Here is a 23,934-nt window from a genome sequence, read left to right as displayed (position 1 = left end):
GGACCACAGGTGGTGAACGCGAAAATTTCTTATCTATGAAGTTTTCTCCAGATGTCTAAACAATGTCATTATTTTGAATTATGTTGAAGAAAACACAAAACGCTGCTCTGAGAATGTTGTATAATATTATATGGATGTTAATTATTTGAGGATAGAATTTATAGAAAGACCAAATTTAATTCAATTAATTTTTTACAAGGTATATTTGAAGTGAGTGACAAACTGTAGAAATACCTTTTAGCAAAGGAAAAAGGAGAGTCCATGTTTTCATTAAGGCACTATCAAACAGAAATTGTTAATTCCTTCTGTCTGGGTCACGGATGCTTCACAACCTGGCAAAGTCTAGTCCCAATGTCCTCCCTGGTTCTTGGCATGCACCCTGCAGTGCAGTGCCACAAAATTTACATGTAAATAGACAATTATTATCCAAGGAGGGCTACCAGCTTCAACAGTAGGCATTGAAATACTCTGCTATGTTTGCATTTAAAAACCAAACAGAATGTTTATTTGAATGTTTTTGTTGTTCTTTAGAGCTAATGTGGCATTGCTATGGCATCAGCAGCCATGGGGGATGTTCAAATCGAAGGACTGAAATTTCAGAACAGCTGAGAGCTTTAGGGTGGCAATGTGATTAAAAAGAAGATTATATAGGGAATCAGTCTTCTCTTTACCCTTAACATGAGTTTGGGAAGCTTGATGGCAGCATCCAGCTTGTCATTAACAGGTTTGCAAGGTGTCAATCCAATCAACAGCTGCCTGAAAGCAGAGTTTTTTAAAACAGCTCTTAGGTTTGCACAAGTCTAGATTTTGGCATTCAAGAACCAGGTAAACAGCTGTACCAGGTACTTTATCAGGAAAAATCAAAACAACAAAACCAAAATAACCCCCCAAACTAAGCAACCCCACACATTTGAACACACATTTCATGATATTAGCCTAAATGTCTGCTCCTGTGTTATTTCACTAAGAAAAAGCGTATTTTTTTTCTATTTTTTACTATGAAAAAAGGGTAGGTATTTTTAGAGGAGTGATGGTCTTTTCAAGGAGACTCCTCAGAAAATCTTTGAAAATATGCAAAAAGGCAGCTGCAGAGCTCAACCTAGTTAGCAAACAAATAGAGCCCTCATAGTCAGAGCTAAATTTTTCCAAATCTGCGGGATGCTCTGGTGTGTTAGTTTACCTGTTTTTTAAAAAAAACCATCTAAGATGGAAAACTTCTTGAGACCATACTGTGCTTGGCAGTGCACAGTCACAAAGTGAATGACAAACACTGCCTAAACGAGCTTGCAATCTAAAGGCTGAGAGAGTATGAGCAGAAAGAAACAACAAAGGTGTAACAAAGGGATCAAGGTAGCAATGCAATAGAAAATAAAGCATTTTAAAATATTCGATACCAGCATTATGACTCATCCCTTGCATAACCATAGTGGGTTGTCTTTAAGTAAGTTTCATATATGTATTATGGCAGAGATTAGTTCTGTGAAAGCCTCTGAAGGAGGATAATCTGGTAGTTCTGTGTATTCTGACAGAAAGCCTCACATTTATAAAAAAAGAGAAAGGGCTTTTGAGGAAGAAAGCAATGATATTAATAGAAGGCAGTCTCCAAATTAATTTTTTTTAAAAAGAGCTTTATTAATAATATAATCACATCATTGAAAACTTTAAAAAATTAAATTAAAAAATCCCCAAATTATGGGAAAAAGAATAAAATTTGATGTTTTGAGACAATTAATTGGCTCTAGAGAATGGCACTAAACTAGGAATGATTTTGAGCTGTAGAGAAAAGTCAGAGCAATGACAGAACTAAGATGTTGCCAGTGGAATGACTTGGAGACAGGTGTCAAGGAAGAAAAATACACCGAGGAAATGATTGCAAGCAGCATGAACCTAAATCATCTCACTTTTGTCTCAGACTGTCAGCACACACATGGATATTAACACAGATTGATTGATTCATGGTAACTTTTGAAAGCTCTGGTAACTTGATTATATGTTTAAGACCTTAGGTAAAGGTAAATCAGACTTATTAGTAACAATAAGCTGACCTGTGGTACTGTTTACTGGGGCAGAAGCAGCTTAAAAATTAATGCTTTTAAGGAAAAATGGAAATATAATGGAAATATAACTTTTGACTCTATTTATTAATAAGCAGCAAATGTCACAAAGGAAGGATTTAAAATTGCAGAAAGACAACTCAGAAAAAAAAAAATTAGAATATAAAATGCTATGTGTTGATAGAAGAGCACAGACAGAATGACAAAGATTGGGTCAGCCACAAAATTAAAAGTGGACAGTAAAAAAGAGGAAAAATAGAAAACACATAGGAAAGAATTTGCAGGAAAGCATGGCAACCATCATCCCAATTTGTCTCAGCTCAGTTAAAAGTGCCAATTTAGATTCTGTGTTCCAGATCGTCAGTATATTTTTATCTGGGATTTTGGTTCAAGTCATTAAGATTTTCTGCATACTTAAAAATAGCTTCCTTGAGAATTCAACATGAAATTCTGTTACCAGTGGAGAATTCTGAAGGAAAAAAAAAAAAAAAAAAAAAAAAAAAAAAAAAAAAAAAAAAACCCACAACCTATTTTCCTTGAATTTTATTTTCTATCTCCATACACACAGGCCCTACCTGGTTTTCAAACCTACCATTTTTAATTTAGTCCAGATAAAAAAATTGAAAGTTTGGTGGTTTGTTTTTTACCTTATTAGAAATGGCGATGTTAAGCACAAACAATGAACTCTTATGTGTGCTACTATTTCACAGAATCATAAAACATCCTGGGTTGAAAGGGACCCACAAGGATCATCAAGACCAACTCCTGGTCCCGCAAGAGACCATCCCCAAGAATCACATCATTTGTTTGTGAGCATTTTCCAAACTCTTCTTGAACTCTGTCAGGCTTCGTGCTGTGACCACTTCCTTGGGGAGCTGCTCCAGTGTCCGCCCAATCACCCTCTGGGTGAAGATTTCCCTGCTATCCAACCTAAACTTCCCCTGGCTCAGTTTCAGGTTATTCCTTTGGGTCCTGTCACTGGGCATGACAAAGAAAAGATGTGTCTGTCCCTCTGCTTCCACTCACAAGGAAATTTTAATTGTAATTACAATGAGGTCTCCCCTCAATGTCCTCCTGGCTGAACAGACAAAGTGACTTCAGCTGCTCCTCTTACAGGTTCACCTCCAGACCCTCCACCATCTTTGTTCCCCTCCTTTGGAAGCTCCCTAATAGTTTTATGTCTTTTTTATATTGTGGCATCCCAAACTGCTCACAGCACCTGAGCTGAGACTGCCCCAGTGCAGGGCAGAGCAGGACAATCCCCTCCCTTGCCTGGCTGCCCATGCTGTGCCTGATGCCCACAGGACAGGGTTGGTCCTCCTGGCTGCCAGGGCACTGCTGGCTCATGTTCAACTTGCCATGGACCAGGAGCCCAAGGTCCCTTTCCATGGGGCTGCTCTACAGCCTCTCATTCCCCAGTCTGTCTGTACATCCAGGTCTGCCCCATCCCAGGTGCAGAGACTGGAACCTTCCCTTTTGAGCTTCATATGGTTCATGATTTCTCAGTCCTCTAATTTATCAACATCACTCTGGAGGTAATCTCTGCCTTCAAGGGAGCCAACAGCTCATCCCAATTTAGTGTCATCATCAAACTTATTCAGTAGCTCAGTATGTCGTGTGTCCAAGTCATTTATGAAGATGTTGAAGAGCACAGGGCTGAGGATGGAGCCCTGTGGAACCCCACTAGTGACAGGTCACCAGTCTGATGTCACCCCAGTCACTGTAACCCTTCGTGCCCGACCCATGAGCCAGTTGCTCACCCATCACATGATGTGTTTATCCAGCTGTGAGCTGGACATCTTGTGCAGAAGGACACTGGGAGAGACAGCATTGAAAGCTTTACTGAAATCCAAAAAGATTCCATCAACAGGCTCTCCTTGATCAACTGGGTGAATTATGTTGTCATAAAAGGAAAATAAGTATGCCAAGCACGACCTTCCCCTCAAAAAGTGGTCTGGCTGTGACCATTGACTGCATTGTCTTTCAGGTGGTTTTCAGTAACTCCCAGAATAATATTCACCATAATTTTACCAGTCACTGAAGTGACACTGACAGGCGTGTAATTTTCAGGGTCATCCCTCTTGCCCTTCTTGAAAACTGAGACATTTTCCAGCTTCCAGTCAACTGAGACGTCTCTAGATCACCAAGACTGTTCAAAAATCGAGAGAGGTCTTGCCAGCTCCTTGAGCTCTTAAATGAATCTCATCAAGCCCCACAGTAATTCTTCTGACAGGCAGTAATTCTTGCACAAATTTGGAGCTGACTGGGAGTTTATCATTCTCACAGTCATGGTCCATCCATGCTCAGGGCTCTGGGACCCTCAAAGCCCATCAGTGTCGAAGTAAAGAAAGCATTAAACATCTCTGCTTTTCCTATGTCCCTGTTTGTGAGGTGGCCGTACTCATCAAGTAATGGGTCAAAGTTATTACTGGGACTTCTTATTGTCCCCCACAGCAGTGGGTAGTTTCAACTCAAATTGAGCTTCAGCTGCATGAGTTTTCTACCTATGGTAGTGATCACTGTCTCTGCAGTCATCCTATGCCACCTGACCTTTCTTCTGCTCTCTTTTTTTGCCTTAGTTCCAGAAGAAAATCTTACTCAGCCAAGCCAGCCATCGGCCTGGACCTCTGATACTTTGAAATTGCCTGCTCCTGTGCCCTTAGGAGGTGGTGCCAAAAGAGCAACCAGCACTGATGGACCCCAACAACCCCTCTTCAGCAGCATTTTCTCTGGGAACCTTAATTACCAGTTCCCTGAGCAGGCTGAACTCTGGTCTCCTCATATGCAGCATATCTAGTATTGAAGCTTTGCTGGCAGTCTTCCTTCCGTCACCAGAGATTTTAAGCTCTACTGCTTCATGGTCTCTGTCATCAAAAAGGCCACCAACTACCACTTCATGAGATCTTCTCATTAGCAAGCATCAAATCAAAGAGGGTGTCTTTCCCAGCCAGCTCCTGTACCTGTACCATGAAGTTATCATCCAGATGTTTTAGGAATCTTCTGGACCTGTTTTTGCCAGCTTTGTAGTGATCCCAGTTAACACTTGGCAAGCTGAAGTCCCCCATAAGGACAAGGACAGTTGATTTAGAAGCATCCCTTAATTCCTTAAAGAAAAAATTCATCAGTGTCATCATCCTATCTGAATGCCCTATAGAAAACTCCCACGATAACATCTGCTTTATTTGTTTGTCCCTTAATCCTTACCCACGGGCTCTCAACTGTGAAAATGACACCTTCAAGTTCCAGCACTCAAACTCTGTCAGCTTTAAAAGGTAACAACTTTTTAAATACATTTTTTGCTTGATACCCTTCATTTTTATACCAAAAATACAGTTTATGTCTGTTTAAATAACTATGTTTTTTGCCATCTCTTATTGAGTTAGTCTGACATTAATACGCTCTGAAGAAACCATTGTCGGACACTAGTTGTTTACTGATAAGTTTATTTTCCAGATCATCTGCTACTGAAATTTTGATTTTCTAGTCCTGTTCTCTTGTTAACAACATTTGATGACTATCATGACCTAGAACACTGCCATTTGCTCACCACTTAGATTAGGAGAGGTTTTCTTACCAAAATCTTTGTTAAACTGTGTGTATGAAGACCAAGGAATCAATTAATTCTCCCTCATCCAGGCTCACTGAAACCTCAAGTCCTTTAAAAAGAGGTTTATTAGTGATTCAGCCCAGGTATCTTGCCGATACAACAACCCTTAAAGCATCTGAAGCCTTCCTCTCTTTGATACTGCCACAAACACCAAGTTTTGCACTACCTGGCATAGTTTATTTCAGGATATAAACATGGCAAAAAATGCATATATCCTCATCAATGGGCTGAATCTAAGCCCAGTTTCCAAGAGTGTCAAAGCCACAAGTCCTGTGGTTTCAGGTGTTAGTTCTTTGTTTCTTTATACCCATTACCTATCCACCAGGTCTACCATAAAACAAAGCAAAGTACTTGGGATTTTATCAAGAGGATGAGGCTCTTTTTTCACTATTTCCACGTTAAAATTACTCTCATCTGATTTCAAGAATACAACAGTCTGCAATACTTTACATGAATGAAAATATCTCTGGAAAGGCATTTTGTCCCTCTTGTCTATCACCTATCAAAATAATCTTGAAAAATTCCCTTTCTCAAATAGCATATATTTTCAGAGTTTTTGTTCTAAACCAAAAATACCTCAGTTAATGCATAGATTGCATGATGCCAACTGTTCACATCCATTGGCTCATTTGGACTTGGCTCTAACAGCCACCTGACCTAGTGCATCCACACAGAGTGGATGAAGGTATCAAGCTAAAGGAAGCACTACATGCCTGATTCTCCCATCCCAACGTACGCGGCTGTCACTGCTTGCACAGCTCCACCAACTGTCCTTTGAAAGAAGAGTGAGACAGTTTGTGATTCTGAGTCTGCTCATTTTTAGAGCGCTATCCCCATCTCTTTACTAAGAAATAAGACCAGCCTCTGTATGTTAGTCTTCCTTTTTTTCAACTGCAAGACAATGCAAGAATGTGAAGAGTATATGCAATACTTATTTACAACAAAAAATAGTAAAATGCCCTAGGAAACCATCTGATTGTATATAATATACAATATTGAATAAACCAAAATGTATTTTCTCACAGATAAAACAGATCTTATACTATGGATTTATGTTAACACTAGAAATAAGATTGCTTAAATGCAGATGGGAGGGTAAAAAGGGCAGGGTATGTTTTAGAAAACACAGAAACAGAAATGTGCTATGCTGCTAAAGATGGTGCTAACAATTAGATGCTAACCTGAAAGGAAATAAAATATAAATGAATTGCAAAAGAAAAAAACCCAAGGAAATCATAAAAGCAGCAAACGGTGTGGTGAACTTTTGTAATTCAATGTTGGAATATTTTTTGAGTTCTTGGACATTCAAAGATTAAAAAAATACAACAGATAGTTTCCAGGATAACAACTGAACTCAGGTTTCTAAAATCGTTGCAACTTAGAAGACCAAGAATTTTCTGTTTTTCAGATATAAGAGGAACATCAGGAACATTCTTTCTGATTCAGAACTTTGCCTGGGTCGGGAGACCACATTACATCATGTCCCTCACTGAGCCATTTCCTCTTCTAGAGGATACACCAAATTTTGGACCACTGGTTGTTCTCTCATCTATTGTTGCAATACTGAATACTGGCAGAAAATCCATGTTTGATTGCCCTGCCACAAACAGTTCTGAGGAGCCTAGCTCCTTGCTGTTGGTAACCTCCTTGTAGATGCTGAGGGATCTTGACTCCAGGCTGTGCAAGCCCCATTCCCTCAGGTGTTACCTGCAAGTCAAATGATCCAGCCTTAACCATCCTGGCAGGTCTTCACTGAATCCTCTCTAATTTATCCACACCTTTCTGTTGGGGCACCAAAATTGGTCACAGTAAAGCAGCTATGTTCTAATGAATGCTGTGGTCACCTCCCTGAAGGGAGCGCCTGTACTGCTTTACATACAGTAATCAGGAGTTTGAGATTTCAAAAGACTCTGCAACTAGAAATATAATAGAATTCTTCTCAAAAAAAGAGGCAATATACACCTTGGGCAAACCTTCATTTTTAGATTTGCTATGCAAGAGTCAACTTGTTCAAGCAGTATCTCACTTCATTGTAAAGTGACCTTATTAATATGCTGCCAGGATCAATCATCTTTGTAAAATCCCTCAGATAAAGAGATGTCTTCCAACACAACCCTAGCAAGCTTTCGGTTACAAATGAGTCTCCGGCACCTGCAGTGATGAAAGACACAAGAATAGAAACTCCGGTTCTGCAAGTCTTTAGGTCTCAAAGTATGTTGTGCTAACTCTTATCAAAGAAATATAAACAAGCCTATGTCATCCCCAACAATTTGCTTTCTTCAAGAACTGCACTGGCTAGAGCCTGCTTTTTCCTCTCTGATCCATTGTTTGGAAATGAAATTATTTTTCTCCTTAAACTCATACAGTTATGCTCAGTCAGAAATCATCTTTTTTCCAGTTTACAAGGGAAACTCAGTTTCTGCTTGAGGAATTACCACCCAAACATATCAGCTGTACCTCTGCTGCTATCACTGCTGGATTCCCACTGAGGGACAGGAATATGACAAAGATTGCCACTCTGCTATGCTAATTAAGAAAGCAACTCATATTTGGATGAGAGTTTAAAGATAAAGAGAGTGAACAAGGAACAGCCGAAAGTAAGTAGGTGGATGATGGGCATCATTCAGATTATCCAGAGGATGAGCACCATGAGAAAGCAAAGAAGGACAAAGCTTCGAGAGGAGAAATATCAGGGTAATAAGAGAGAAATATGAGAGTGTGTTTCAAGCATGTAAGAGATGAATGGCAGGCCAATGAGCATTTCTGAACTTTTGCTAGTTCTTGTCACTCTCTAGTCTTGTAGCAGAGATCACAAAAGCAGAAAGATATCTTTTCTAGGATGAAAAATACTGTATAAAAATACCAAACCCCTTCCCACCCCCCCCACACACAAATTACCTCAATGTTATTTGGGCTTATAGGCCTGGGATGACAAGGATGGTTTGCAAGCTGCTCTCCTCCTTTTGTTTATTTTTAACAGTACACATTTTTATAACTTGGTACTCTATGAAGCTTTCCATTAAAGCCAGCAAATAAATACCCAGGAGTTCTAGGTTTCTGATTTGAAACACACTGATAGAAAGCTAATTCCACGACTGGTTTTTTCTGCTTACAAGCATTCAACAGGCGCTCTGTGTTCACCCTGCTTTACATGAAATCTGTCCCCAAAGTGTGCATGGGCAGGCAAAAATTTAAAAATGCTGAAGAAATCCAAGATGCTTCACCTCTCCTAGGTCACAACTACGGCCCATTCAGTAGATTGTATTTGTACTGCTATACCACAGTTCAAATATATTTGTACTCAAAACCCCTCAAAGATTCTCCAGACACAATGCTAGATTCGCTGGTCAGCTGAAAGTCAGAAGTCACAATTAAATTCAAGACAGGATTTTCACACTTTAAGAAATCCTCCTGGCTCTCAATATTATGCCAGATAAACTCCATTTTGTAGGAGAAAAAAAGGAGTTTGGTATCTTATTTATTCCTTTTCTTTTCTTTTTTTTTTTTTTAATTTTACATTTATCCCTAACTGATTTCAATTAGGCTGAAACACTTATTACAAAATAATGAAAATTTTCATTCAAGTAAACCAGAATGTCATTCTTGATTAGCACTGTTCTCCTTCCATTATTACTTCTGTAACAGTTATCCCATCTATCATCAGCAGTAATTCAAACAGTTAGCATCTCCCTTCCTGTTCAAAGTTTTTAAGTTTACAATGCTTAAAAGAAGAATCACGGCTTATTGTTTCCCTCGTCATGTAGAAGAAAAGGAAATGCTTGTTGCTGAAGCTGGCACAGTACCACAAGTGTTCTCTTTTATAACCTCTCATGTTTTTCAGTTGTGTGCAGACCTGGATCTTTCCATGATTTGAAAAGGTGCCAGTATTTTTTATTCCTGTTAATTTTCAAAATCATCATAGTCTATGATCTCCATAGCAGTTCCTTCTCGTTTGCTCTCTTGAGTATGCTAAAACAGAACTTTTAAAATTGAATAGTGCTGCATTCACATCATAAAATCTACTAAAGATGTGCAAGGACAACATTTTCAATTGTTACAAGTCAAGCTGATCCACCAAACACATTGTGTAACTGGAAGGACTAATCTGTCTCACCACACACTACCAGACACAGATGTCCAGGTTTATTTAAATTACCCTAAGTGAAACAGCGCAATTTGCAGGATTTGGAATGCTTTTTTTTTCAATGTACGCATTTTACTGGGAGGCACTTGATTACAGGAATATCTCAAATTTTATTCCTGTGGTGATAAGGCAAAAACAGCTATAGGAAATGGTATCAGCTGAATTATGTTTTCTCCCTCAGCACACCAGGACAGTCCCATCCACACCATTTCCCAGATGTTCTTGCCTGCAAATTCCATGGAATCTCTGGATCAAAAGTGATGAGAACATTATTTTGTACTAAAACACATGACTGAACGAATGAATTATTTATTTTTCCTTACAAATCTATGTTCCTGGCAGGAGAGGAGGGGGATAACATTCATGCATGCATAGGAAAACTCTTAGAAGGCAAAGCAGCTTAAGCTGTCAGGAAATAGGTGTATGTGGTGGTTATTTAAAAGATAAAAAGCATTTTCTCAAGTTCAAGTGAAATGTCCATCGGCAAAATCAAAATTTCACATATGGAACTAAGGTTTTGTTCAGGGAACCTTATGATTTCACTTAAGCATGTCTGAAGGCCACCCATGTTCTTGCCAGGATGTCAATAATGAATAACAGAATTACAGAACACAATATGAGTTATTCCATTTTAGAAGGAATTAAGGGAAACAACACAGCTTTCTTAAATATATGGGGTAAACCACAAAATTATACATATGATAAATTGACTATATTAGAGCAAAAATATAATGCCTCTTTCATATCTCACTTTATAGATATTATCTCCATATCTACATGGAATCCAGATGAAGGCAAAAAACCCACAGTGAATTAAAGATTAAAGGCCTAAAATTTCAGAATTATGTTGTGCATCTTTCACTAACAGGAACTAAATCACGGGTAACTGCTGGACAAGATGAAAATTTCTAAGAGTGAGTTTTCACTTATGATGTAAAAAACATGGGGATTCATTCTTCCTTTGTTCTCTGAAGATTTTTATATAGCCTGCATTCTCTCAGTGGAATCAAAGAAAAAAAGGAGACTGGTGAGAGGACACGTGGAGGAAAGAACATCTAGTCCAACCTCTGGCCCAATAGTACCATATTCAAAGCCATAGCAGATTGCTCAGGGCCCTGTCTAGTTGTGGTCTGAAAATTTCCATAGACAAAAATTCTGTAACTTTACGAAGAGTTTTAATTTTTAATCTCCTACACCAGATAAAAGTGTAAAGAATTTGTAAGAGCAATTATGTCTTAGGATAATAAACTCTGAAGTTTGACACCTAGCCTCAAAAATTAGCCTGCTGAGCTGCCTCCACAAACAGAAACAATTCTATGAAGCGCAAAGTCAATTTTAGTAAAGCCCATTTCTGCACATATAATAAACTTCAATTACCTCCAGTGAAGGAAAAACTAAGTTTGTCATTTCCTTTCAGGCAAATATACTTCATAAAAAGACATGTAGAGATCTTTTTTCCTATCCTACTTACTTTTTACTTAAAGAAATAGCTTTGAAATGCAATTTTGTTCTTATGATACTCAACTAGTAATATTAATGTATCAGCCTTTCTCCCATAAACGGGCCTACTAGTGTTCCCTCTGCTTAAAAATTCTTGTAATGGTCTACCTGTCCTTAGACCGAAGCACTCAGCTGAGTAGGAAGCACTCTTATTTTGTATTTCTGAAACAAAATTGCTTTGCTTATACCAATAAAAAATATTTTCATTTAAAGAATTTATTTTTTATAAGAGCATCTGCATAGATATTTGTAGAAAATCCAGGACCTGCCTTAAAAAAGTAAATATAAAAAGTAAAAACCACAATTTTTATTAACTCTATTTGACTGGTTTGTAAGCTCTAACACAACTCTAGAACTCTATTTTAAACCATAAAGTATAGTATGGAAATCTATAATTTTAAATGCCAAAAATTCCTACACATTGCTAAATTAAAACCTATAGAATCACATTGTGTTGTAAATGATAACATAAAATGAAATGTGCACATGAGAATTTCCCAGGAAAAAAAAAAAAAACAAACTGTCAAAACGGCTGGTTCCTATGGTTCTGTAGTTACAGCAATGAAAACACCCAAGTTTTGCTAAATTTTCTCCCAGCAGAATCTTAGACATTAATCTGGTCAGAGATTTATAAAATAATGAACAATAATAAGAAAGCATGGCTATCATTACCCGCTTCTGTGTAAATAAAAGACTTCTGAAAAAAAGAATTGATGATTCCTATTAAAGAGGAATGTGTTACCTATCCTCAGGGTTTTGTAATTCTTGTTCATCAGCTGAAGTAATTATCTGGAAAGTTACATGCAGTGTAAATAAACAAACAGCATTTCATTTAGTCAGTCCAGTTGCTGGAGCTTGTTTATAATTTACAGAAGACATGTCTTCATGACAGTAGATGTTCCTGACTTCGATAAAGAGGTGGATGGATTTTTTCTCTGTGATAGCATTCCTGAGAGCCGGTGTTAAATAAAAATAAATTATAGATTTGCTCTGATCAGCTGCTTCTGAATTTGTTCATCAGAATTGCTGAAAATAACATAAAATACAATACAAAAAAAAATAACACAGAGCACAACGCAACATCAACAAATCACCTTACTTTTCAAATGGAAAGCAAAAATATATTCCCAAACATACATAAACACACAGCCTCAACTGTAAAAGAAGACGAAAACAAAGGAAAACAAAAACAAAAACAAGCACTTGTGCCCAAAAAGACTATCAAAGAAACTTCATATCAAATATTCTGAAATGGGATTTTTGGTCCTTGGTTTCCCTGTGTGGAAGGTTTCTATCAAAATGCCACTGGACTATATCCAGCCTGCCTGCTAGGAGTGCTTAATTGAGCTGTTTTAACTGCTAGAGTCTTGAAAGGTCAAGAGAGCAGCTATCCAGACTGCCAGACACCACCTCACACACCATTGATGGGAGAGCAGTTGTGCTACCCAGGATAGAGAGTCTAAAACAGGCAGCCTGCTGCACCAGGCGAGCAGGCACGGATGGCAGACAGAGTGAACATGCCTTCTTGACTTTAGCTTTCCATATGTGCTGTAGGGAAGTCACGATTTCCATTTTGCACATAAAACATCTTCTGCTACCCGTTCTGCTACCTTACATCCATCCACAGGCTAAACAACGTAGACGTCAAAATGCATGCCACAAATACTTAATAGGAAAACAAACTTTAAAGTAACACTATTGTTAGAGGCAGAGCGTTGGGGTCCCTGCAAGATCTGGATTTATTTTGTATCATATTCATGCACAGCACATGCATGTCCCATTTCCTTAACTAAATGCATTCAAGCCACCTTCTTCTAAATACCTCAACTTCTGCATGTAGGGCTCCACCCCAAGCATTATAAATTAATTATTTAAATCACATGCCATTAGTATCTTTCATCCAGAGGACTTTTCTAGCTACATAGGTCTCCTAACATTTAATTAAATAAGAACTATGAATATATGCGGCGTAAGAGGGAGGAAGTTGTAAATAATTTCCAAAACCCTGGACACACACAGTGTGCAGAGGAATCCAAGAATTAATTATGTAGCTACATAAATCAGAGAAGCCCAACTAACTAGCTTGTTGTTAACTCTGTACTGCCCTGCCTAGATTATTGTTCCTACCATTAACACTTGTTATGGCTACATTAGCTTCATTCAAATTCCTCACTAAAAAATTGCCCGGTTTTTTTGGATCAAGGTCTGTAGAATAAATTATGAATATGGAATAGAAAACCTGAAGTATTCCTGATCATGAAGTTGTTGGGTTATATTTCGTTTTTTCCCAAGTCCATGTTGGTTCACATCACTGAGGTACAGTGCTTTGTGCAGCATGAGGCTGCTCAGTGCATTGCCAGGAAGCAGGTCATTATCATGGCCATTTCCTTCAGATGGAAATAAACTGAAACCAAGACCAATAGGTGAATTTACAGATTCCATCAGGCCTTGGTGCTATCAATACACTCAGAAGCCAGGTCCTGTGAGAGACATCCTTCCCTCCTTCCCACTTCTGTCTCACAAATGGAAAAATAGCTGAGAGGTTCAGAGCTCCCTCAAACAGTTCGGTGGGATTTTGAAGTACTTAGATTTTTTTTTTTTCTTTGTGTTTGTGAGGTGAACTCCACTAGTCCTATCAACCTGGGACAGTTTTCACACTCCATTTCTCTTGCCCTCTACTCCTTAAAGAGAAGCAAACTTCTCCTTTGCTATTTCATCACCTGGAGCTGATAATTGGGGGTGGTTTCTAAATGGCAGAAACCATTTGACTTTGATAGGGCTCCTTCTTGCATGCACCTCAGGCACAAACCTGCTTCTCAAACATCACACACTCACCATGATCCTCTTCCACATTAAGAGAAATGCTCATTTCCTTCCTTCATTACATTCAGACACCCCTAGGCACTGAACGAGTGCAAAAGGATCCAGATAAATTGCAGTCATTGACTTGCCTCATATTTCTAAAAGTTCTTTCCTGAAGGGAAAAATTTTGTCTTTAATCCCCAAGAGCTCCACCCTCTCCAGGACCCTACACTAAAAAACAGGTATTCAGAGTTTTACACAAGGGACCACGGATCCACTGCTCACAGAGTCATGTACACAACAGGGCCTCCTGTACATGTACAGCTCGAGCCTCAACCCATGGCCTCCACAGAGCTCCCCACCTTTTTATTGACAGTTCATGTGTTGGATCGTGGGGGCAGAGGTAGGGGAAGATCAGATACACTACAAACACCTTCAATACACACTCTAAATAAAAAAGGCTCCATCCTCAGTCACTGAAATTCAAATTAAAGACAAGAGGTAAGGAAATAGAAGCTATATGATGGTCAAACAGTAACATCATTATTAAAAAAATCTACTTCTCGTAAACTGCAGGACATTAGACTAAACACTGCTTTTTCTCTGGGAAAAAAAGTATGGTCACTACAGTAGTGCAAATCACTAACTGGCAAACACACTGGATGTCTTGGAAGTAACACAGAAATGACCAATACTTTCCTCTGCATGGTTTTATTAAGATTTTTCTCTCTAGTGTTTCCCTATTTTAAACTGAAACTGTTACAGGAGCCGTTCTACTACACCATCCAGAGCAGCAGCTCTCCCAGGCTTCCCTTGGGGAGATCCCAAAACTCACACGCAGTGCTTAAAACACAGCTGCGAGGTCCCTGAGCTAGTCATGGGGAATGATGCCATACAGAACGACCCTCATTTTTCCAATTTAGGAAACAAAAACTGTATTGCTTCTACACTTTGGCTGCTGCAGAGAACCTACAGTAAAAAGGCCTGCTAAGGGTGACTGTTCAACAAATCTACATCCAGCTCTGGATGTGAGCCCATCAATCTTCACGTATAAGCACTTGCTTCTTCCACATAAGAGTTCTTCTCACTAAACACACAGTCTCAGGCATGAATAGCTCCATTTCTTGTGCAGCTGTACAATATTTGTAGTTGAAAATTAACCAAGTTTTATTGTCACTAGAAACAAACCAAGTGTCTCCTAAAATTTGAAGATAAAGAATCAAAACATCAAGGGATTTTTCAAAGGATGGACTCATGGCTCTAAAGTAAACCTCAGAGACTGAATTTAATTTGACTGCCTTTCAGGTCTGTACTTCAAGTTACACTCACGTGTTGTACAACTTATCTATCTGAACACAGCATTAGATGTTGTTGCCTTAGGTTGAACTAAGGTGAATGTGGAAAGTCATTCCAAAATCTTATGGTTAAATTTTTTGTGTTCTGCCACAGGTAATTTGCCAAACTATCCTCGTAATAATAAACATGCAATCCAAGGGAGAGGTTCCTAAAGAAGCAACTCTGATTTTTTGTTTTCAGATACATTCCCATGTCAATCCACAGTATGATGAAAACTACTGTTGCTAAAAAGTCACAAGTGACTCTCTCCAATCTTAAACAATATCCTTTTCTCCCTTCACTCAGTTTCTGAAATAAAGTTAAGTAGCAGTGACTCAGAGTAAAGACATTACTGTGTTCTCCATACTGATTTCTAGGACTTAGAGTAGTTCTAAAAGAGGTGGGGGTTCCCTTTAAAATCAGCCCTATCAGTGGAATGCCTATATACATGGAATTGGGATCTGTCTGATTCATGACAAACAGTCAGAAAGTAACTCTTCTCAAACCTGAATGACATATGACTGCTCCAAGACATTCCCCTCCTTTAGAAATTCAGCAGACAGATTTTCATACTTTTTGGAAGATAATTCTGCCTGGCAGGAGCCATGAGTATAACTGGCATTTATCAACATCATATTTAATATTCCAAAAGAAGTGCTCCATCCTTCAAGAGGACATAGGCAAACTCAACGGAAGTGAAGATTTAATTTAAATAGACAAGTTCAAAACTTTTGCCTGGAGAACACAAGTGACAAATGCTGGATTTCCAAGGCAACCAAACCAACACTCTGGACATAACAAGCAATTCACTGGACTTATAAAGAGGTTTCCCACTCTTTGTGGGAAAGGATATTTTCCAAGAAAAATATCTATGGAGATCGTAGTTTTGAGTTTCTTAGGAAATTTAAAAAAAAAAAACAACATTAAAAACTGATTGCAAAAATCTAAAAGTTGCATGCAATAGAGTAAATGAAATTCCATGGTTTTTCTTAAATGACCAATAACCAAGAAAACTTGCTGCCTCTGAGTGACTCTTCTAAAAGAATAGCTTCCCAGTGATTGGGTTTTTCTCAGAAGAAATCCTAATTAACCCTACACTTCCCATCACAGTTGTGGATCACGCTAATACAACAGAGCCCAAAGTCTCTGCCAGGCGAGACTGCTGGCACGAAGAAGTGACGAAACACTAAAGGTGTTCTGTGCTCTGCTGGGGACAAGCCAGTGCCATCATGCCTTCCTCAGGGCCCCGGCTGGGCAGGAGGGATGTGGCTGGAGATGCTCATCACTCACAGCCCTGGCAAGGCCCACCTGCCAGAGGAAGGGCAGATGCTCTGCAGCCACAGCAAACGCTGGGAAGTGTAGCCTGGCGGCTCCCAAACTTGCAAACACCATCTGGAGCCCCATCACCCTTTATGAGGAACTCAAAAAACTGTTTGGAATAAATTTTAGATGCTTTTTTTTTGAGACAGTAATGCAGACTATGATCTATCAGGCATCTGCGAAAAGGACCTCCCTCTTTCTGTTTCATTTTTGATGAACTACTCCAATTCTGTTTAATTTCTATATCTATTTCCTTTAACCAGAAGTTTATTTTGCAAACAAACAGGAAAAAGCCTAAACAAACAAGTTACAGTCACAAATGAGACTGCTGGGGCTGCATCTTCTTACAGTTTCCTGTATTTATGAAATTAAGTTACTTACTAAAGTCAAGCAAATCTACTTTGCCAGGTATGTGGCAAAGAATGCCTAAAAAGATTCTATATGTCTATTTCATCAGTCATAAAGAGCTTAATATACATCTACTTAAAGTTTTAAAACGTAATGTGAAAGACACTGTGCATCCCAAGCTAAGACATTTATGAAAATACTAATGAAAATAGGAAAGGACCCCTGCTACCCAGTTTTATTATTAATTTCAAAAATACAGCTTTTGTCACTGTGTCATGACATTTTGTTTTCATTTTTAGTATGAAGTGGTCATAAACCCGAGTTTTTTTCTTTTGATAACTGGTTCTTAAGCAATATTATCTTTATCAGCTGGGGTTGATGGGAGATGGTATCAAAGCTGGTTATCAGCACTCTCAGATATCTGGACTTATTATGCACTCAGAGTAAGCTAATAATCCAAGCTTGTTTACACACAGGAGTAAAAAGAAAGCAAAGTGGATGAAAAAGTTGGTAGTACCAATCTGTGGCACTTCACTATTAAATTCGACTGAGTTAGAATACCACTCTAGATACTTGTGCTTCTTCAAATGAGTGTGCTGCTCACATGGACATATGTGTGTGCATATGAAATGCAAACAATGATCACATCCCGTTCCATTTCTCTATTACTCTTATTTAAATATTGACTTTTAAGAGATGGATGTACTGAATTCCTCTAAGAGATTCTTTAATGATGCTATGTTTCTTTTCATCAGTAGTCTCCTCCCTAGGATAAAAATCAAATTTTATATGCATGGCTAGAATTCCTTAAACTTATTTAAAATTGCTTTAAATTAATAGTAAACTTAAAATTAAACCCTGAAATTCTTCACTGTCACTTTTCACTCACTTTGTCCTTCAGCGACTCAAGTAATAGTGTGGGAAGATAAAACAAATGTCTTTTCCACAGCACAGAGCATATGGCTTCATGAACAACAGATCTGTACAGATAGAAGTTTCCCATTGATTTAGCATTTACTGAACAATAAAAGTGTTTTTCAAGCTTTATGTATACCATCAATTCTATTTTACTTATCACTGACTAAAGCAAACATCTTGGTAAGTCTGGCTGCCAAAATAACACCAAAAAAGTACATCCTTATTCTCCCCTGAACTGTCTTGCTCTAAAGAAGAACTAAGAAGAAAAAACCCAATTAAGTTTGCACTTAGTGACACATTTTGTTTGAGCAGATTATTACTCTTCAGTTTCAGGGACCTCAAGAGATATCAAAGAAAAAAAACCCAAAGGAAATAAAACCCCAACCCCATACAATTCATGGTGGGCTTCTTAATTTCTCTATCAATGTTATTTCACTTTACACAACTATGTTGCAGAAAAGGGAAAGGAATGAGATGGCTCATGCGCCTGGAAAAGTTGTCTTGAACATTAAACTATGACACAGAATACTTTGATAATTTTTAGAAGCTGAAACCCTATCAGAGAAAGAGATTGAGATTTGATTCCAAAGCTCTAACACCATTCTTCAGTCATCTAGGTTATTTTCAAGACATTTTAAAATTTCAGACTTCCTTGCTGTACGAACCAGGAAGTAACTCCACAAGATACAATGGAATGAAGAACAAAATGCAAAAAATATGTTAAAAACTATTTGCAACCCTTTCCAATTAAAACTCAAAAAACCCCAACCAACCACAAAACAAAACAAAAAAAACAACCAACCAACTAACCAAACAAACCCCTGAAGCTTCAAAGTTTGACACTCTCTCCCGCTTTACAATTTTTATACACCAGTATACATTCTATAGTATAATGACTGCAATGCCCCATGGCTTACTGCTTTGGAAAAACTAAGTTCTTTTCAGCTCCCTAGCTTGGTTTGTGAAAGTTTGTGCAACTCACACATACGTGAATGAGTTCAATGCACAGACAGCTGCACTTAAATTATTTTCCTGAATGTCTACTACTTTTGTTGCATCTCAAAAACATAGCTGTTTGGAATTTAAAAAAAAAAAAAAAAAAAAAAAAAAAAAAAAAAAAGAGGAAAAAAATCCAAAATAACTAAATTAATTCCATGAAATGTATTGTAGAACCCAGACTGCCATAAAAAGCCCTTTCATACTTCAAAGATCAGCTTAAATAATCAAAATATTTACAATTGCCAATTACATGCAAAGAATGTAGTACTTTTTATCTTGTGAAATTTAGTTTTATGGCCTATAGTAGAGTTCATACATATTTTTTAGTGTTATTCTTCCCCAAAGCTCCTCAGATTTGGACTCTCACAAATGTGTGTGGGTGGAAGAATCCATCCATTTTGCTTACAAGTAGCCCTTGAAACACAGGCTGCAAAATTACAAACTTTTATGTCAGCTAACAATGTCATGCAAAAAGTGTGGAGCTGTTAGTGGTTTTCTTCTGGTCCTCTCTGACATCATCAACTTATTTCAAATACTGTTTTACACACATACTTAGGAGTGTCAGATCTCAACGTGGGCGTGTTTGGGTTTTTATAAGCTAGCCCTTTTGATGGACATTGCAGTACATTACAATGACATGCTTTGAACTGTACAAAAGAAATGGTTTGGCAACATCCCCACAAACATACAACTAAGGCCAGTTCTGTAAGCTCCTTGTAGTCTATTTCCATTACAAAGTATGAGACAAATTCTGAATTATTTGGAGGCACGTGTTTGCTTAACTCAGAGTCCAAATAGCCTCATAATATTCAGAAGTTAAATACTTTCAATATCACCACAACGCAATAAAGAAGACAAGGAAAGGAAATTCAATGTTATCTAGCAAAAAGTATCTCACTACTTGAAGAACTTCAAGAATGTCATGTTTAAAAATTGGTGAATACTGAAGTTCAAACACAGCAAAAACGATACTGACAGAAATTCAAAGCTGCCCAAAAACCTCTGAGATTGGAACATTTAAAGCAAATAACTGCTGAGGGAAGGGGGAAAAAATAATAATAAAAAAAAATCACTAGTTTACATCTTACCACTTCGTATTCCTCACTGCCAAAAAGGTACATAGTTACTGCTTCGCAGTCTGACACCAGTTGCCCAGAGCGCCTAAAGTGAGATCTTCCCCTGCATCTTCAGCTGCCGCGTCCCAGCCGGGCAGGCTTCCCAGGCTGCTTTCGCACGCCTGGAGCTCCTGAGGAACCGGGGCTCCCGGGCATCAACTCAGAGTCTGCTGCCAGGGCCGCGGGACCGGCGGGACGGAAAACTGCGAAACTCGGCGGCGGCAGCGGCGGCAGCGGCGGCAGCCCCGCGCCCTGCGGAGCCGTGCGGGGAGGGCGGGCTGAGGGACGGGGCGGGGCGGGGCGGGCAGCGGGACGGGACGGGACGGGCTGAGGGACGGGACGAGGCGGGGCGGTGCGGTGGGGCTGAGGGACGGGCTGAGGGACGGGACGGGGCGGGGCGGTGCGGTGGGGCTGAGGGATGGGGCGGGACGGGGCGGTGGGGCTGAGGGATGGGGCGGGACGGGACGAGGCGGTGGGGCTGAGGGATGGGGCGGGACGGGACGGGGCGGTGGGGCTGAGGGATGGGGCGGGACGGGACGGGGCGGTGGGGCTGAGGGATGGGGCGGGACGGGACGGGACGGGCAGCGAGGGGCGGCAGCGCCGCGTTCCGGCCCTGCCCCGCCCGCAGCGACGCCGCCCGAGTTGCGTGCGGGGAAAGCGCGGCCGGCAGGGCGCCAGTGCGGCCCGCGGAGCCGCGGCTGGGCCGGGAGAGGCCGCCGGGTGAGCCGCGCAGAGCTCGGTCCACACCTACCCTCGCTGCTCTGACCGCCCTGCAGAAACCCTTGCAGCTTTCTCACTGTGTCCTAATAAAGAAAAATCTATTCTGAAAAACAAACAAATAAGCAAGCAAACAGCCCAGAACAGTTTCCCTTTTGTATGTTTCACTCGCTTCCTTGCTTCCTCGCACCGATTGGTCCCAGACTGCTCTGTAAACACTGTGTAACTTTATCTCGGTAGCACAGTGGCACACCGGTGAATGAAAAGTTACACTCGCTGCCCCCAGTGCACGGGAAGCGGATCCGGCACGCAATACCACACCGGGACAGAAGAATCCGAGCGCCCGTCTCGCTCCTGACCAGCTTCTAGTCCAGGCAGAGCAGGCAAGAAAGAGTAAAAGAAGCCAAAGAGCAGGATAAAACACAACTAAAAGACTTAAGACTAATTCACCAACTGCATTCCCAAACGAATATTAAAATGGGGCTTAAAAATAAATCCCATTAAAGATGGTTTAGGAATGCAGCATAAAGTAAACCAGGCACACAGAAATATTGTCCTCTGGAAAAGGCTGTTCTTTATCGATGAGGAAGAGGCCACCAGTCGGCATCCAGTAGCACAACCCTGATCAAAACTGCTTTCAAACAGCTTTTGAAACCAATCCATTCTCAGCTCAGTCCTCTCAATTCCTTATAATTGATAGTGCATCTAACACTACATCCTTTAACCAGAACTATACATAAGCACTAAGAAAAATATACAGAATATGTAATGTCTTAAGGAGGAAATGTGAGGGTGTATGCTTGCCCATTTATATCTATAATCAAGTAAATATAATATACGCAACATCTCACAACAAGATATAGCACTGAAAACCACTTGTGCTACTCAATTTCCTTCTCTTCCAGAGAAGAAAGAGAACAAGGCCTCTTTCCTAACAAAAGCAGCAAAAGAAGCAGTTCAAATACATTGTAAATATATTCCCTGTTCCTTCCTCTGCATCATCCCCTGCTTATTTTAAACAGACCTTGTCTTGACTAACTCAGTTTCTTTGCGTGAGTTAGTAGGATATTCTTCTCTCAATCTGTTTTCTCTGTCAAAATAGACCTTTAGTCCTCTGCTGACTATATGTGATGTGACTCACGAGTCTGGGTTTTTTTTATGTTCTTGTATGTATCCACAAGCAGAGTTAAACCCAAGAAAATGGTTGGAAAAGGGCAAATTAGAAATCAGAAGACATTAATTTTATTTCCAACCATATGTTTACAAAACAGCATTAGTTTAATCTGTCAGCTGAACTGGTCACTTTGCATTAGATCAGTTGCAAATTACGCTTCAAACAAATAGTATCATAATAGTGCATTCCCAGAGCATAAATAAACCATGAAACATTCCTGCATGGAGGCTAACAGGCATCAGACACCTCTACTGGAATGTAATAACCACTTGTCCAAGTTGGTTGCTCCTACTGATGCTGAACGAGTGTGGTCACACACATTTATTAGCTTTAATATAATTGCCTAAGCTTTCCTGCATAGTGTTTTTAGTGTGAAACTACACCTGTCAATACTGGCAAAGCCAGTGTCATCATGCATTACTTTGCTTGTCTGATACAGCTCTTGTAAGCAATTGAAATTTGGGTGTCGTAGCTTGATTGCTCCCTTTTGGATATGGCTCTCACAACTAATTCGGAGGAAAAAAATAACCAGCAGGAATGTTATGAGTATTCCTAACATCAAAACTAAGGAAAACATATTGCTTTCTATGTAATAAAAATTATGATAATTTTTTTTTAATAATTTCATCAGCTCCTGTACTTTGGGAATGAATATGAAATCAGGGAGGATTGCAGTTCACATACATTCAACAGAGACTTAAGGCATTATTCAGGCTGTCACCATAAGTGACTTTCATGTCACAAGTAATTCTCACTACAGACAGCACAAGCAGCCAGAGTCTGGCAGCTTGGACAGTAAATAAGCTGACTTGCTCATTGCTCTCTTGAATTGAAACATCATGACGGGTACCAAAGTCTGTCTCAGGGCTCCACAAAGTATATAGTTTTTATGGTTCAAGAATTAGAAGTCTGCAAAAATCCCACCCCTGTTGCGGGTATTTAAACTTAGCAAAGCAGTGCTGGATGACCTGTGCTCCTCTCCCAGCTAAGTGACAGCACAGGGTTTTTGCTGCACATCGTTCCCCTGGTAGCTCAGTGTGGCAAGGGATTGGCCAGCAGAGGGTGGGCAGAGTCTCAGCAGTGCTGACCCTTGCAGACAATGCCATGATCCACACAGAAAGAGTGAGCAGAGAAGTGGAGGAGATGGAGGACTGTGAGGGGGGTGTGGAGAGGGAGAGAGAGGTTGGAAAAAGGAATCCGTGAACAATGGGGCTGGAGAGGTGGTGGGATGGGAAAAGCAGAAACCCAGAGTGCAGAACAAGGATGGATGGAAGCAGTGTGACCCACAGGGAGCAGAGTCTAGAAGCCAGGCCAGAAGACAGGAATTACGGTTATGCAAGAAAAATGTTCATGGTAGGCAGGGAGCACAATAGGATTTGAAAAGGCCTTGACAGAGACAGCTGGCTACCTGACCTGCCTAAAGGTAGGAGGTAACCAGGAAGGAGTGGAATGGTGTGGACCAGGACAGAAATGCTGAGATGAGATGCCTGGGCAGAACTAGCTGATCAAGCAAATACAGGCCATTGGAAAACTTGTAATTTGGAGACTTCAGCAAGAGACAAAGTTGCTCCTCTATTTTTGGGATAGAATGGAACTGGGATGAAGGCAGAAAGTGTCAAAAGCACAGAAATGGATCTAAAAATATGGTAGGTGGAAACAAAGTTAAGGAATTGCTCCTCTCCCCAACTGGCGCTTTCCAGCAGGACACATTCTTGCAGATGTGTGACCGAGAGCTACACCAACACAACTTGATGAAGACTGGGCCTTAAGAACCAGCATTCAGACTAAAGAAAAATGAAATACTGCTACTGTGAGAGTCAAGACAATCTGAAATGATGAAGTAAATCACAAGGATAAAGTAAATCAATGTATATAAGCACGTTTAGAGTAGCTCTTGCTCA

At 39.8% G+C, this 23,934-nt stretch overlaps 1 protein-coding gene across 11 annotated transcripts in view; it reads right to left on the bottom strand.

Annotated features, from left to right (window-relative positions):
- The window catches only part of CACNB2 (calcium voltage-gated channel auxiliary subunit beta 2), a 244,369-nt gene that overhangs the window by 86,423 nt on the left and 134,012 nt on the right, over positions 1–23,934 (bottom strand). Inside the window, exon 1 of one of the 11 annotated variants that reach the window (XM_040059492.2) lies at positions 20,116–20,358. The exons of the other annotated variants lie outside the window; for them this stretch is intronic. Coding sequence (XP_039915426.1) covers positions 20,116–20,148 — 33 coding nt within the window. The 5' untranslated portion in view covers positions 20,149–20,358. Of the gene's footprint in view, positions 1–20,115; positions 20,359–23,934 lie in introns of those variants that run through there. 11 annotated transcript variants of the gene reach the window in all.

This window comes from Hirundo rustica, chromosome 1, assembly GCF_015227805.2.
Source record: "Hirundo rustica isolate bHirRus1 chromosome 1, bHirRus1.pri.v3, whole genome shotgun sequence".
NCBI classification, from domain to species: Eukaryota; Metazoa; Chordata; class Aves; order Passeriformes; family Hirundinidae; genus Hirundo; species Hirundo rustica.
The sequence above is the reverse complement of the archived record's forward strand: the minus strand, read 5'-3'. Positions and strand labels throughout refer to the sequence as shown.